Here is a 14,877-nt window from a genome sequence, read left to right on the forward strand (position 1 = left end):
CTAGTCTACAACATTCACTTGACCATCAACTTCCTGGTGTTCCTGCTGAAGAATTGCTGGTAGAACATGCACCATGGGGAAACCATAGAACCTCTACTAAACTGGCAGTAATAAATGGTTTCAGAGCAATCAAAACAAAACAAAACAGAAAAATCAAACCAAACCAAAACAAAAAACAGAAGAGATATTAAAGAACAGTCTCACGTGTACATAAAGAATATTCCTGAGAAAAAAAGATCTTATTGTTTGTGAGTAGCTTTCTTGCTGTAATGAATCCTATGAGATTAGTCTGGCATACAGAAACCAAGCCAAGAATCGTAGGTGGTATACTGGAAAAACTCAAACACAAATCCATTTGTATCCTTCATCATAGATTACATATTCACAACACTATCAGGAATATAAAGCTGTTTCAATTAATCTTATTAATCAATTCAATTAATTCAATTAATCAATTAAGACCATTGACTTAAAAGGGGGGGGGAAAGAATGCCATATTAGAGAAGCAATATTCATCAATTAAATGAGAACTGCTTTACCTCAAAGCCTACAATAAGCATTTTTAAAAAAATCTATAAAACAAACAGATTGAGATTTTTCAAAGCTGCTGGGTTTTAATGGGTGATTCTAAAAATAATGCATGTGATTCCAATATTATGTTAATTTAAAAGCATCCTTTAACTGCATAAAATCATTGGTTCATCATGTACAATTTGTTTCCATCTGGTCATCAAAATTGAGGAAAAAATACTGTTTTTGAAACCCCAAAACTGAGCATCAGTTGTCTTTTAGGTCACAACATGAGTGCTTTAGTGCCCGTTTGGTGTTGAAAAGACCACTCATCAAATTCACTTGAGTTCATCATGTTTAAATAATCATCCTACCATTTTGCGTGAGTTTAGTGGAGCAGAGGAAAGACGTAATCCAGAAAGACTCTTTAGTGGTTTTTATTGCTTGGTTGTTATTCCCTAGGAGAATTCCCTTTGAAAAGGGGAGTTTGAGGTAGCGACTAGAATCCTGAAGATTTGTGTTTTCTTCACACTGTGAAAATAATCATGTTAAAATCATTGGACTGTATAAAAACAAAGGACTAGATCCTCATCTTGTACAAACTGTAATAGCTCTGCTGAAGTCAATGGAACTATGACAATTTTCACCAGCTGATGATCTCACCCAACTGCACTGCAACAAGCCATGTGTGTTAGAAATAGTATATTTTTGTTTTAAAAACCTTACCCATAAAATGTTGCACTGTCTTTGCTGCTGATAGCTTTATTTTACATAAAGACACCCTACAATCTTTAATCAAGCACCTTTTAAAACGCACAACTCAAAATAATGCACATACAAATTATTGAATAAATTATAAAGCAGGCAGACCGGTCTTTTAAAGATGTTTAAAGATTTTTAAGAACAGCACAAATGTCCAAAGGTTAGATCTGCATTACAAACTCATAGAGAAACAGCAGAAAAACTGAGCAAATGATGTTTTAAACCACCCTATTTCAAAAACATAATTAAACATCTAGTATGTTATCAGTACTAGAGTCTAACACAACAAAAAGTTTTTACAAATCTTATTAATTCTATGTGTTCTCTCCAGCAGAGTCTGTCTCTGGCCTTCTCAGCTACTGACTGGTCCAGAACAGGCTCAACTATTGACAAGATGAGTCTGCCTGTTGCATAATTAAAAATGACTATAGTTTTCACATGGCAAAGTTACAAATAATTTTAAGCTTGCATATCAGCAGTTTGGCTTATGGGAAGGAGGGTTACATAATGCTTTGTGAAGGGTATATGAGCAAATATCACTTAGATTAGAATTTATCCCTCTACTACATTCAAGCCAGCAGGAGCAGTTTCTTACCAGCTAAAGAAATGAATGTGGTCTCTGTTCTCCTACTCCCAAGACAGCTACTAATGGGGAAACCCAGAGTCATTTGAGCAATCCAGGGTTTGCTGGTACAATAGACTTTGGTTCATTCTCCACACAGGAGGCTTATGTATGTTAATTCTCTAGTACTAATATAATAATAATAGATTTTTATTTAAATCATCAAATAAAAACAACTTACAAGTAATCAAGTTGATTATTTTGTTCATATCTTCAGATATTTTAGAGTTAGATTGTGATTACCTTAATCACCCTGAATAGTACCTTACTCCATAAGGAGTCCTTTTGACTTTATCAGGACTATTCATACTGCATCATGCTATTTGGTTATGTGTGTAAGGTTATCACAGTCAGGACCTTAAAAATTATCCTTTGTGAATTTCTCTTAAAAGCATCCAAGTCAGTAACTATAGATGTGAAAATGCTCATTGGACCTGTGGGTTTTAGATGGTACCCACATATCTGGTGTAGAACACTAACCATTATGCACAGTTTTTAAAATAGAACAGCACCTGCATATTGCAAGTTGTTTTATTTATTAGGAGTATATCAAATTCCATCTCAACACAGATAAAGCTTCTGGAATGCAGCTTTGAATGAAAAAAATTAAATAGATTTCACATGGCAGATCTGCTGCAGAATAGGTGGCCCTGGGTGGGCTGACCTGGTAAAATATACCCAACAGCTCTCAAGAGAGTGGCTATCATTTCTATGTTCTGACAATTTTTAGCTTTATAGAATTCTTTATACAACTGGGCTTTTCTTTAAATCTACATTCTGAAATGTTGTGCCATGCTGCTTTGAAAATATAACTAGGTTCAACTGCAGTTATAGACAAAGAACATAAACTCAACAGAATGTTGAGAGCATACTTTAACAATAAGACTATCATTCATTTGCATATCTCAATCTTCCCTTTTTTAATGCCTCCAGGCATTTGGAGTACTTTTCAGAAAAATAATCACAGATAATGATTTCTGACTGAAATTACCTTGTGCACAATGAGTTCATGAGTGCCATCTGGCAATGTCCTCCCATTTTCCTGCATCAGGGGCACGAAAGAAAAGCCAAACAACTTCTTCTCGCCCTTTTCTTTTGCTGAAACATGCATGTAAATAAAAACACTCGTATTCTGGGCTTAGGTTTATACTATATATCATAGCGTTTGTCTTTACTGCATTGTTAGCTTGAGGTACAACCCGAGTTTTGCCCCAACCCAACTCCTGTCCACAAAAAAACCTCAAGCTTGAGTTAAATCCAGCTAGCTGTCCTATAGGGGTGGTAAGGGGGAGAGGAGGGAGAAGAAGGGGGGGGTTGAAGTCTGAGTGTTGCTGATACTCTGATAATAGCGCTATAGGGATGCAGCAGATCCAGTTACAACAACTCATCGGATGCTAATCCAATCACTCTGTGTAGCTCCTGTGTTGTTTCATAGTGTAGTTGTTCTCATTTGAGCTTGCCAAGTTCAAGCGGAGCAACTTGAGTGTATTTACTCATGCTAACTATTGTAGGGAAGAAAAGCCCTTAGACAAGCAACTGAAAATAATCTAACATGTTATTGTGAATATCTGGCATCCATTTACATCTAATCTACACCAGCACACCTTATAGCTCTTTTCACATTTCTTTATGAAGTATATCCCCTTCCTAAGGAATGGGTTATTTTTCTGTGAATTGATGCCGAATTCCAAAAATTTACTAACCTAAAGTTACTAAAGTAGGTCAAAGGGGATTCCCTCGCAATATCCATTTGGGATCTCCTTAGAAGATATTGGATGAACTTGTAATTTCCTCGACACAATGTATTTACCACCCACATCAAAGCCTTGGACCCAACATCCCAAAACTCTCGGGAAGTTGAGATCCACATTTGAGCTTTGTAACTCAAAATGTTTACCACTGTGTGTATGCCTTGTGTTTTAGCCCGTCTGAGTTTTTTTTTACTACTAATGTTATTTACTTGTATGTTTTAGTCATTGTCACAACTTAGAAACTGTAATACAATATAAGATGTTATCATTTTAAATCATTAACAATTATGAGCCAGTCCAAGTGTCAAAGGTGTAAATGACATTTTTGCAGGATATTTAGAGTTCCCCTCCTCCTCAGAAATTTATAGTCTCAGGCCCTGGCCCTGCAAACTGCTCTGTATGGGCAACCCCTGTGCCTGACTGGAGCCACACTGACTGCACAGCATTTCCATGCATGTTTAGGGGGTCTGCTTACACAGATGTCATTTTGTTCCTGGCACCACTTGGCAGTTTAGTGCTTTTGTTTTAATCATAAAGGTCTGTAACTGGGTGTTCTGTACCTTTCACATACAAATCCTGTAGTCAGTAACAAGGGGTCTGATCACCTCCACATGTGGGAAGGTGCTCATGGATAGGAAGTCTCTGAAAGAATTTCCCTGTGGAAATGTTCACGAATAGTGAGGAAGAGAGTTATTTCCTAATGACCCCTCCGTGGCACAAACCCAGGAGATCCCATGGGATCCATGCAGAAGAGCAGAGCCAACCATCTCTCTATACCCTCAGCGGTCTCCCATTTCTTCCTGGTGCCACGATGCCAATACAGCTGAATTTTTAAGGATTTCCCAGTCACTATCCCAGGGAACCCCCTTAAAGAAGCATCCCCTGCTATGAGAGGACTGCAAAAAAAAAAAAAAAATCAATACAACTAGAGTCTGTATTACCTTTCTTGGGAATAGTTTACACTAATTACATTAGTAAATAAAAGCAAAGGATTTAATCTTTCAAAATATTTCCCAATAAAATAATAAAATCAACAGTGGATGTCAAATTCTTTTTCAGTGACAAGACATTAATGGATAGGCAACATTTTCTCTGTCGGAAATATGCCCACCAACCCCTGACATCTGGGAAGTGGCTAGCAGGGCAACTCTGAATGCAGAGGAGAAGGAAAGAGGAAACACATCCTTTGAAAAACAACTGACTGAATGCTGAAATGGCACTTTATTATGTCTTGGTAGAGTGCTGGGCCAAGAAGCTGCTTCAAAGACTGAAATTTTTCTGCCCACAAAAAAGATAGTACTCTCTGTGTTAGCACTTGCCCCATTGTTATGTTTCTCACCCTTGGATGTATATATAGATACCTCGTATCTGTGGTTTCCACTTCATGCATCTGACAAAGTGGGTTGCAGAATTCAAACTTTTTTCATGGCTCATGAGATTGTATGTATGGGATGTGGGATTGTGGTATGTGTGTGGGAGGGGGTCCGTGTTACTGGTTTGTACTGGGCCCGAAAAAATGATGCTTGGGCCCTGCTAATAACAACATTATCTTGGCTACACTACAGATATATGCAATACCTTCTGTTACTGGTTAGACTGCTACATGGGTAAGTGAACAAATATCATTGTACAATTAGCCAAGTTAATTCTGAGACTGGATTTGCATTTCCTGAATTTGTGTTCAAATTTGCACCCTTCATGTTGCATTTTTCCATTTAATAAAATTAGGTCAGTTTCTCATGGTATTTAGACTGTACCAAAGCAATTTAAAATAGGATTTTTTTCCTATTTTACTAAAGCAGACTGCAAAGCCTGAAAAGCTCCTTCATGAGCCTTTATAGGTAAAGAAAATTTACCCCATGTCTCTCTGCTGTTTAGGTATTATGAAATTCAATACACTTAATGCAATGGTAACAGAAAGCACTACAATAAATCATGGACAATGCTTACTAGAACAATGCCGGAATTCAAAGCGGATGTGTGCTCCCCTGAATTTATCCACAGGAATAGGAAGTTTCAGCAGCTCAGCCCATCTGGGACTGTTGTTGTGATAAAGCACAAAGGAATGGAACTTGCTAGCTGGCGGCTCTCCAGAGCCAAAGGAGATAAAATCCTAATGAAGAAAACAACTGAGTTAAAAGTTTAAAGATGGATTAACTTTAAAGTGATGTGAGAACAGCCCTGAAATTGGTATTCTCCAAGCTCCAAGATCTTCGGGGTAATCTAAAATAAACTTGTTCTCTCTTGTAATACTGGGTCCCTGCATGCATGTGGAATGCAATTGTGTATCTCTTGAAGGTGGTTAGCATTCAGTTTGGATTGCCTCATGGTCTCTGTAGGATAGGAAGAGGGCAGGCTGATTTGTATTGTTCCAGTCTCTGGGCTGGCTGCCCACTTTCTATGGATAATAGAAATGACCATCAATAAGCTGGAACACACTCTTCTCCCTTTGTGCCCATGATCCTCGCCCTTTTTTATACATAATATAGAACATTTGTTTTGGAAATTTCTTCACCTTGAATTTTCAGGTTATCTATCATTATATATAGGATGTAAGCTGTGATTGCTAGCATGCTAAGGGCAAGGGCTGACCATCAAATCTGGAGAAGGAAAGGAATATTTGCCCCATTCTTGTGTGACAAGATGGTAGTGATTTCTGCTTTCCTCTAGAGCAGCTAGCAGGTACCATAGTTGTGGGCTCTACAACTGTCTGAGCTTAACCCAATGTTATTACATAAGAATGAGGTTTAGCCTTTTTTGTTTTGTCCCAACTTTGCAACTGGCAAGAATCCATTCTGGTTTGGTGCATTAGCAGGGTCAATCTCACCACTGATGTGTTATGACAGTATAAATGGGAACTAGATTTAATAATGTACATTCCATGTGCAGCCTCCTATTCTCCCCTCCGGTGAAAGGCCAGCTGGGGGATTATGATCTGTTTGGTCAAACATTAAAGTGACTCCACACATGTAGAACTGATAGGTCGTTCCTTAAATGGAACAGGAGAAGATGCCTAACGATTTGGAGGCTTGATTGATTACGTAAGTGCTCAGTAAAAGCTGCATGCTCAGCCATAGCCATCTCTATCTTGAGTCTTAATCCAAGTCTTACTGGGAGCAATAAAGACACCATCAAACTGTATTTTGTATTCATCACAAAAAGGTAAATGTTCAAAGAAACGTATCTGAATTGCAAGTACAAAAATTGGGAAGTAAAGGACACTTGTGTGTGTATGAATGTTTTTGACAAGTGATGCTTAAGGTTCAAATTGAATAAAGAATTTAGGAAAATGCTCAACTTTAAGCATATAAACAATTCCACTTAAATCAATTGGAATATTCACATGCTTAAAAAATTGGCACAAGGTGCCCTGTTGGATCTGTGCCTATGCTACAAATTCAGGAAATTATTTAAGCACATGCTTCATTATAAGCATATGCATAAGTCCTATTGACTTAAATGGGAATTAAACATGCTCTTTAAAACACATGCTTAAATACTTTCTGGTATCTGGATTTTATAGTGTAAAATCTATTATGTGCCTTAAAAAGAGTGCAGAAGTAAGTGAGTGGGTCTGTGAATGGCCCATTTATTTAAATAGGCAAGTATATTTTCAATATAATTAATTGCACTAATTATGCTCTAATCATGCACTAATTAATGGGTTAATTTCCACATTGTAATAATTATGAATTAATTAAAATAATTTTATTTCCTATTCTTTGTTGCCTTTTTTCTAAATGTCTAATAAACGAGGGATACATTTGAATGTGAATATATTTATCAGAGGTTTTCTTTTTTATTTTTAAAAAGTTTCCTCAATATTAAAGCATTGCAACAGTAAAAGTTAACCCCCATAAAAAAAATCCATAAAACCTATGACCAAATAAACCACAAAAATATTTTTAAAATGGAAGACAGTGTGTTTTGCAAAAACGTATTAGCTATCGCTGATTGACTAAACTAGTCGTTGGGGTAGAAAGTATCTTATTCTAAGGAGAGAGAATTCTGAATTTAATTTACATCTCACAGTCCAAGTGTAAGTGAAAGTATTTGCTCAAAATGCCAGTTATCACATATCTTTTGATAATATGCAGTTTAGCTATATGTCCTGTTAATAGGACATCCAGGTAAAGATTAATATGACAAATCATAATATCTGTCAGGAAATAAAAAGAATTTTGAGAAAAAACATAGTTAATAGTTTAAATTAACAATATTTTCTCAGCATCAGCACTAGACACAAGCCTTCAATTTCTATTAATATTCTTTACAGTTAGTGTCAAAGTAGTACCTTTAAAATTTGGCCACCATTGTCCACAATGTGCATCATCACTTCCACATTTCTGGCCACACTTTTTCCTCCTTTTTCAAATTCTCCTCTTTCTATAGTGATGTATAAATCGTTCCTCATTTCACCTATAGAAAGAAAACATAAAACCCAAACGTATAAGAGGCAATGCAAACAATATCAATACAGCCTGAATTTTGTGGGAAGGAAGTGGAGATGCAAATTCTTTTAAGCGTACGTTTCAAAGTAAAAGCCAGTCTGGCTTTGGCTGTCTCTAGGGATGAGATTTTTAGAGCTGTTTAGGAGCAAATGGACATAACTCTAAGTGAAACTGTGTCAACAAGGGGTCACAACAATGAGTAATAGACTTTAGGAACTTCCTCTTCAAGTCTCACCTCTAGGTTTAGTAGAAGACAAATTGAGGTTACACCCCTATATCAAATGGAAGCCAAACTGCAAAATAAAGTTAGATATGTTCCATAATTTGAATATCACCTCCCTCCCCTTGAGTATTACATTAGATGTTGATTAAACCCTGATTGACAATTAGGCACAATACTTCAGAGGGTCAGTTTATTTAAAGTTTACTTTAATCTGGCCAATTCACCATGCCTGGTAGATTAATCAAACAAAGGTTGCTCTATAAGAAAAATAAGAGCTCTCACTGTGGCAATATGAACATCTGGATCTTAATGGACAGAGGTAATACATCAAGACCTGAAAGATTCACAGCACTGATTGCAAGGGAACTTGATAGATACAGCATTAATATACTTCTTTCAGGAAAACCAAATTTGCAGATGAAGACTCCATAAAGGAATTAGAAGATAGCTACAGTGTCTTTTAGAAAGAAAAACCAGCAGAGGAAGACAGAAATTATGGCACTGGTTTTGCCATTAAAAACAGCTTCCTGAAATAACTGAAAGACTTACCTGTGGGCAAAAAGAAACACCTAGGGCTCTATGAATTCCCTTGGAATTTCCTGCTTATGCTCCAACCAAGAAAGGTTCAGAAGGACTAAAAGAACAGTTCTATTCTGATTTGGATGTCACAATCAAGTCTACACCCAGTGAACGCAAACTCATACTTTTGGGAGACTTTATTGCCGGAACTGGAAAAGACAGTGTAGAATTCAACCGGTCTAATAAAGAACAATGGGATCAGAAAATGATCAGCAATGGTCTCCTCCTACTCAGGAAGTGTAGTGAGCATGAGCTCATTATTACCAACACAATCTTTAGGCAACCTGACAAATATAAAACTTCATGGATGCATCTGAGATCAAAGCACTAGCACTTGATTAACTATGACATTATATAGCAAAGAGACATCAGGGACATGAAGATGATTAGAGCAATGTGAGGAGCAAACTGTTGGACTGATCACAGGATGATCAGAGCCATTTAATTTACATGTGGTTTCCACTCAGCGAAACAACATCAAACAGATCAAACCAAAATTAAACATAGCAAAGTTGAGACAGTCATTTCATCAAGAAGAACTAACGGAAAACTGAAAGGAAAAAATGTGATAGCATTACATCATCACCCAAAAACACACTCAAAAAGTGGAATATACTGAAATCAGCCATCCTCCAAGCAACAGAAGAAATTTTAGACAAATATCAAAGATGGCTCCAGGATTGTTTTGATGCAAATGATCATGAAATGAAAAATATTCTCAAGAAAAAGAATCTTCAAGGAAAATGAATTTATGTCTTGGCAAAATGACAAGGAATCAACATCAAAACAAAGATAAATTCAAGCACCTGCAAGTCATGGCTCAAAACCAGGTTTGTGTTCTACAGGATAATGGGTGGGAAAAGAAAGCAGGAGAAATACAACATTATGCCAGTACTAACAACAGAAAGTTGTTTTATAATTCCCTGAAGGCCATTTATAGGTCATCAAAATCAGGACCAGCTCCACTGAAGTGTTCAGATGGATCTACCTTAATAAGGACAAGACAAGCAACTTTGAATGAAACTTTGAATGATGAGTGCCACTTTACTGAGCTACTCAACCTTCCCTCTACTGTCAAATCTACAGGTGCTAAGGTAACTAACCCAGCACTTCATGCCAGAAGAAAGCGCAAAGTTACCTGCTGCTGAACAAGTGCAAAAAGCTGTGAACAAATGAAGACAGGTAAAATCAGCAGGTAAAGAGAGCACACCAGGTGAAATCTTTAAACTTGCAGGCCTCCAAACTGTCAACTACCTATAAGAAATTATTAAGGCTATCTGGGAAACTGAAAAAATTCCTCAGGATATTTAAAGATGCATTCATAATTGCACTATACAAAAATAAAGGCAACAAATCTGACTCTAACAATTATCTGGCTATCTTCCCTGCTATCAGTAGGTGGTAAAATCCAGTAGGTGGCAAAAGCCTGAATTGGCTTGTTGAAACAGTAGAAGAGAGTTCGTCTAGAGACCCAATGTGGATTAGGACCAGGTTGGAGCACCACAGATATGGTTTTTGTTGTGAGATTGATTCAGGAAAAATGAATTGAACAAAATATAGAACTATATTCTGTCTTCATTGATTTAAAAAAAGAAATCAACACTTTTTGCAGAAATTGCCTCTGAAAAATTCTAGAGAAGTTTGTCTGTCCCACCAAATTTGTTAAAATCATACGCCAATTCCACAAAGACCCAACTGGTCAAGTACCTTCAGATGGTGGTCTTGCTAAACCATTCTTCATAACTAATGGAGTGAAACAAGGATTTGGGCTGGCACCAGTCCTCTTTGGTCTCTTCTTTGAAGCCATTCTGAATTACACAACTGACAGTCTTCAAAAGGATATCTACGTAAGGTACAGAGCTGATGAAAAACTCTTCTATCTCCAAAGGCATACTGCACAGACAAAAGTCCTAAAGGAACTCATATGTTAAGCCCTTTTTGCAGATGACTGTGCTCTACTTAGTCATAGTGAAGGTGACCTACAGCTTATCCTTGACAGGTTCTCAGATGCAACTAAACAGTTTTTCTCACCATCAGCATGGAAGAAATTGAACTCTTCTAGCCAGCCCCATCAACCACTACCATTGAGCCAAATATCACCACTGATGGTGTAAAACTAAAGAATGTCAATCACTTTACATTGCTTGGCAGTATCATCTAAAGTGATGGTTCCCTGGATCAAGAAGTATCAAACAGAATACAGAAAACCAGGCTTTCAGAAGACTTTGGCATAGAATAGTCAACCAGAATACCATCAAACTGTCAACAAGACTGATGCTATATAATGTAACAGTGATAATATTATTTTTATATGGGTATGAAACTTGGACAGTTTATCACAGAAACATCAAGCAACTCAAAAAAATTCACATGCATTGTCCTCACTCTATTCTGAAGGTTTGCTGGCAAGATAAAATGTCAAACATTCACATCCTTAGAAGCGCTAAACAACAAGCATTGAAGCTCAGTTTAGATTGGCAGGTCATGTTATCAGAATGGGTGATGACAGACTCCCCAAAAAAGTGCTCTTGGCAAGCTGAAACTCAGAAACTTTATTGCGTCTACTTTTAAATTTTTCTAGAAATGATAACACAGGATATCAACTGACAGAAATGTGTGACATGTAGGGTCCCTGTGTGGCACATGTTTTTTTTACACCCAGGATCAGTTCTAGTCTCTCACTCTGAAGAGCTTTAATTCAGAGAAAATATAAATACATAAATATTTAAATATTAAATTAATATGTAATAAGTATAAATAAATAAATAAATATTAATAAATGCTTTTCTGTAATGAAAAAAGATTATTTGCAAGAGAAGACTTTTGGCATGGAAGTGGGAGCTATGGATACATCTCCTTCAAAGACCAACTTGATTCTAGATGCATCTGTTGTAAATTCAGCAGTTCCTCTTCATAAACAGTTGTGCACATTTTTTATGTGGTCTCCATAAAAACACAGACCACCAAGTTGCAGAAAGTTTAGGTTGAAACCACAGACTTCCTCCTGGTTCTATGTTGTAAACTGTGCAGAAGTTTGATGCAAAACAAGAAAGCAGTTCTGCAATGCTCAAAAGCTTTACAAACTTTCGTGAAGTTTTCAACACCATGGTCCAAGCTTCAGGTTTTAACAAAATTCCAAACCAAGACATTTTTGTTGCCTACAAAGCTCTAATTGCAGTGAAGAAGTGACAAAGAAGGAGGATGTGCCCTTCATAATATTAACTTGCTACCAGCTGAATGAGCCACAGCAGACTTTAATGGGGCACAGAGTTGGATAATTTAGACAATACACTTCCTGACTTCAATTCAGCCAGGAAACTTTACCCTGTTTTTTGAAGTCTCAGATAAACCAAGTCATCTGGGTCACCTTACTGGAGAAAACATGGAATTTTTAACAGTATTATCCAACTGTAATTAAAACATTGAAAAACGTATGACTCTCACGCTATAGGAGGAATAATGTGGCTTTATAAGGAAAACAATAGGTAGAAAAAGCAGGGTAGAAATGAGTCTCACAGGAGGATAAATCTATAGAATGGAAGCTATGCTTAAATACTATATAAAACAAATATACACTTAATGTCAGGCAGATAAAACAGCAAGCTGCTATTTACAAAGCCAGTATCAAATCTGATACTGCACTATAATGCAACACTTTTGATGCTTTTATTACATCATAGCCTATTTTATTTATATTAAATACCTTTAGATGATACAGTTAGTTCAAGAAAACACATATATACCTAGTAGATATAACGGTACTAGGATGCTACAATACACAAAGCCAAGCTCTCAAGAAATCTTTAGCACCTTCTATATAAGAGGATATATTATACACAAAAAATTAGGTTAAAGGAATGCTAAAGTTGTAAAGTCAAGCACTCCCAAATTAGTAAATGTTAGAATTAAGATTATGTGTTCAACCTTAATTTGTCTCTCTTGAGTGTATGCGTTACTATACAGTTTTAATTACATGATCACATACTATTTTTTCCATAGGACCACTGCCTCATTCAGTGCAGAGGTCAGATGGTCGTCTGGGGACAAATCAGGGCTGAGTAATAAGGAAGGAAGTTGAAACCAGGAGCAGCAACAGCAGAGATGAAGCATGATCAGTACAAATGGAATTTTCAGAGAATTTAGCTGCCAAACCAATAAGTATCTGAGCGTGTGTAAGGGAAGATTTCTCAAAGGCTCATTACTTGGCTAAATCTGATCAGATTTTCACAGCAACAGAAAAAAGGATGTCCTCGGAACCAGAGGCAATTCTTCCTGCCAAATTTCAAGTCCCATACTTCAAAGCTTAGATACACTAGAGCTTCTCGATGAAACATTGCAAAAGGTGGGTTTTTTCTGTTTGTTTTTAACATGGGCAAAACAATGTATTTCTCCTTAATCTCATTCTTGGAAATGGCTGAAGCCCTTTGGTGAAGCTTTAAAAAAAAAAAAAAAAAAGTCAGCCTGAGGCAGACACCCAGCATGGTGAATTTTAGCCCAATCAGTTAAAATTTAGCAAATTTATAAGCAATTAAAATCAGGATCTTCTAATGGGTAGTGTCAGGCAACTTTAAGTATAGGTGGCATGACCAGCTCTGCCTATTATATACATATTTGGTATAAAAAAATACAAACACATATGTGCCTTGCTCATCTCATCAAAAAATTGTGTCTGTTTAGATAACATTTGCCAGTTATCATAAACTCCAGTGCAACACAGCTGGATTGCAATGGCCCACCATTAAGGGTTTTGATGTAGGAGAGACTCTGTGGAAAGGGTGGGTATAAGCAAGTATATATCAACAGGGTCACTAACAGAATCTTGTGAAGCCAAAGACCCAGGGTCTCCTCACCAGCCACACAGCTACAGCAGGGCTAAGAGCTGCTTCTGTGTGTGGGTGTGGAACAATGAGATGAGAGTCAATGGCAGTTATGGAAGACAGTTTTGGCTTGTGATGTCGTGCCAGTCATTGTAAAAAGACAGAGGCAACACGGTTGTTTCCTGGGGCAGGACATAGGTGAAAAGCCTGAGGTTTGTGCCAAAGGGAGTTTGCTGTTTGCTACCACTCCTGTTTCAGAAAATAAACAGATTCTACAAAGAAAGTACTGTGACTCTGTGTCACCAAATAGGCAACTGGCCTGCAAAGCCCTGAAAATCTGAAACCACTTGGCCAAAAGGCAACAGTATATTATTTTTCCCTTTCTTCTGTTAAATATATTTTTAAAACTAAAACAAAACCTAAACACTAAAACTTACAGATCTGAACCTCCTCACATGGACTTCTACTGGGAGTTGTGGAGTTAAATCTCCATGCAAATTTTGAAACTACTGAAGTTATGAGATGCCAGCTTAAATTAACAAAAGGCAGGAAAACAGCAATAATATGGTCTATGATTCAGCCTACTTTCCCATGGATTCTGAGTATTTGCTGCACATACTGTAGAGCCATTTGCTCTTTTAAGTGAATTTTATTGTATGTGAAAGGTGCTGAATTGAAAGGACTGGAGAATTAAGTCAGAACTTGTACAATACAGCACAGCATAGGCTGTGGCAGTGTCTGCTGCTCCACATGGTCCTGCAAATGTATGTCAACCTTGATGTGGAGAAAACATCTCCAGAGTTTGGTTGACAGGCTGAGAAAAATCTTATTGCCCAGAAGCCTGGGGCAAGTACAAGTGGTATCTGGCCAAGCAAAAGTGTTGGGTTTCCTGCCTGCCTAACAAGAGGATACAGGAGCCTGGAGGCCATCTTAATGACATCAAATAAGATAGCATTGACCAGCTAGTCAAAGGAAAAAGTGTCCAAAGGGGCTGAGTGGGAGTGGAGCAAATAGTACAGGTTGCAGCAGTCCACAAAAAACATGACAACGGCTAGGCTGCTGGTATACTGAGACAACTGCCTAACACGTTGACCAATATTGTCTCAGTGTTTTTCTGTACTCCTCTGTCAACCTGTTTATATCCATCCCTTGTCTCTTGTCT

At 37.3% G+C, this 14,877-nt stretch overlaps 1 protein-coding gene across 1 annotated transcript in view; it reads right to left on the bottom strand.

The window, feature by feature from the left end:
• Positions 1–14,877, bottom strand: part of DOCK4 (dedicator of cytokinesis 4) — a 373,592-nt gene that overhangs the window by 134,524 nt on the left and 224,191 nt on the right. The window contains exons 14-17 of the mRNA XM_067564219.1: positions 7,940–8,064; positions 5,596–5,758; positions 2,886–2,992; positions 885–1,041 (exon numbers count right to left, since the gene is read on the bottom strand). Coding sequence (XP_067420320.1) covers positions 885–1,041; positions 2,886–2,992; positions 5,596–5,758; positions 7,940–8,064 — 552 coding nt within the window. The remainder of the gene's footprint in view (positions 1–884; positions 1,042–2,885; positions 2,993–5,595; positions 5,759–7,939; positions 8,065–14,877) is intronic.

This window comes from Emydura macquarii, unplaced genomic scaffold (assembly GCF_026122565.2).
Source record: "Emydura macquarii macquarii isolate MOO-44397 ecotype Brisbane River unplaced genomic scaffold, CSIRO-AGI_Emac_v2 contig_2636, whole genome shotgun sequence".
In the NCBI taxonomy this organism is placed as follows: Eukaryota; Metazoa; Chordata; order Testudines; family Chelidae; genus Emydura; species Emydura macquarii.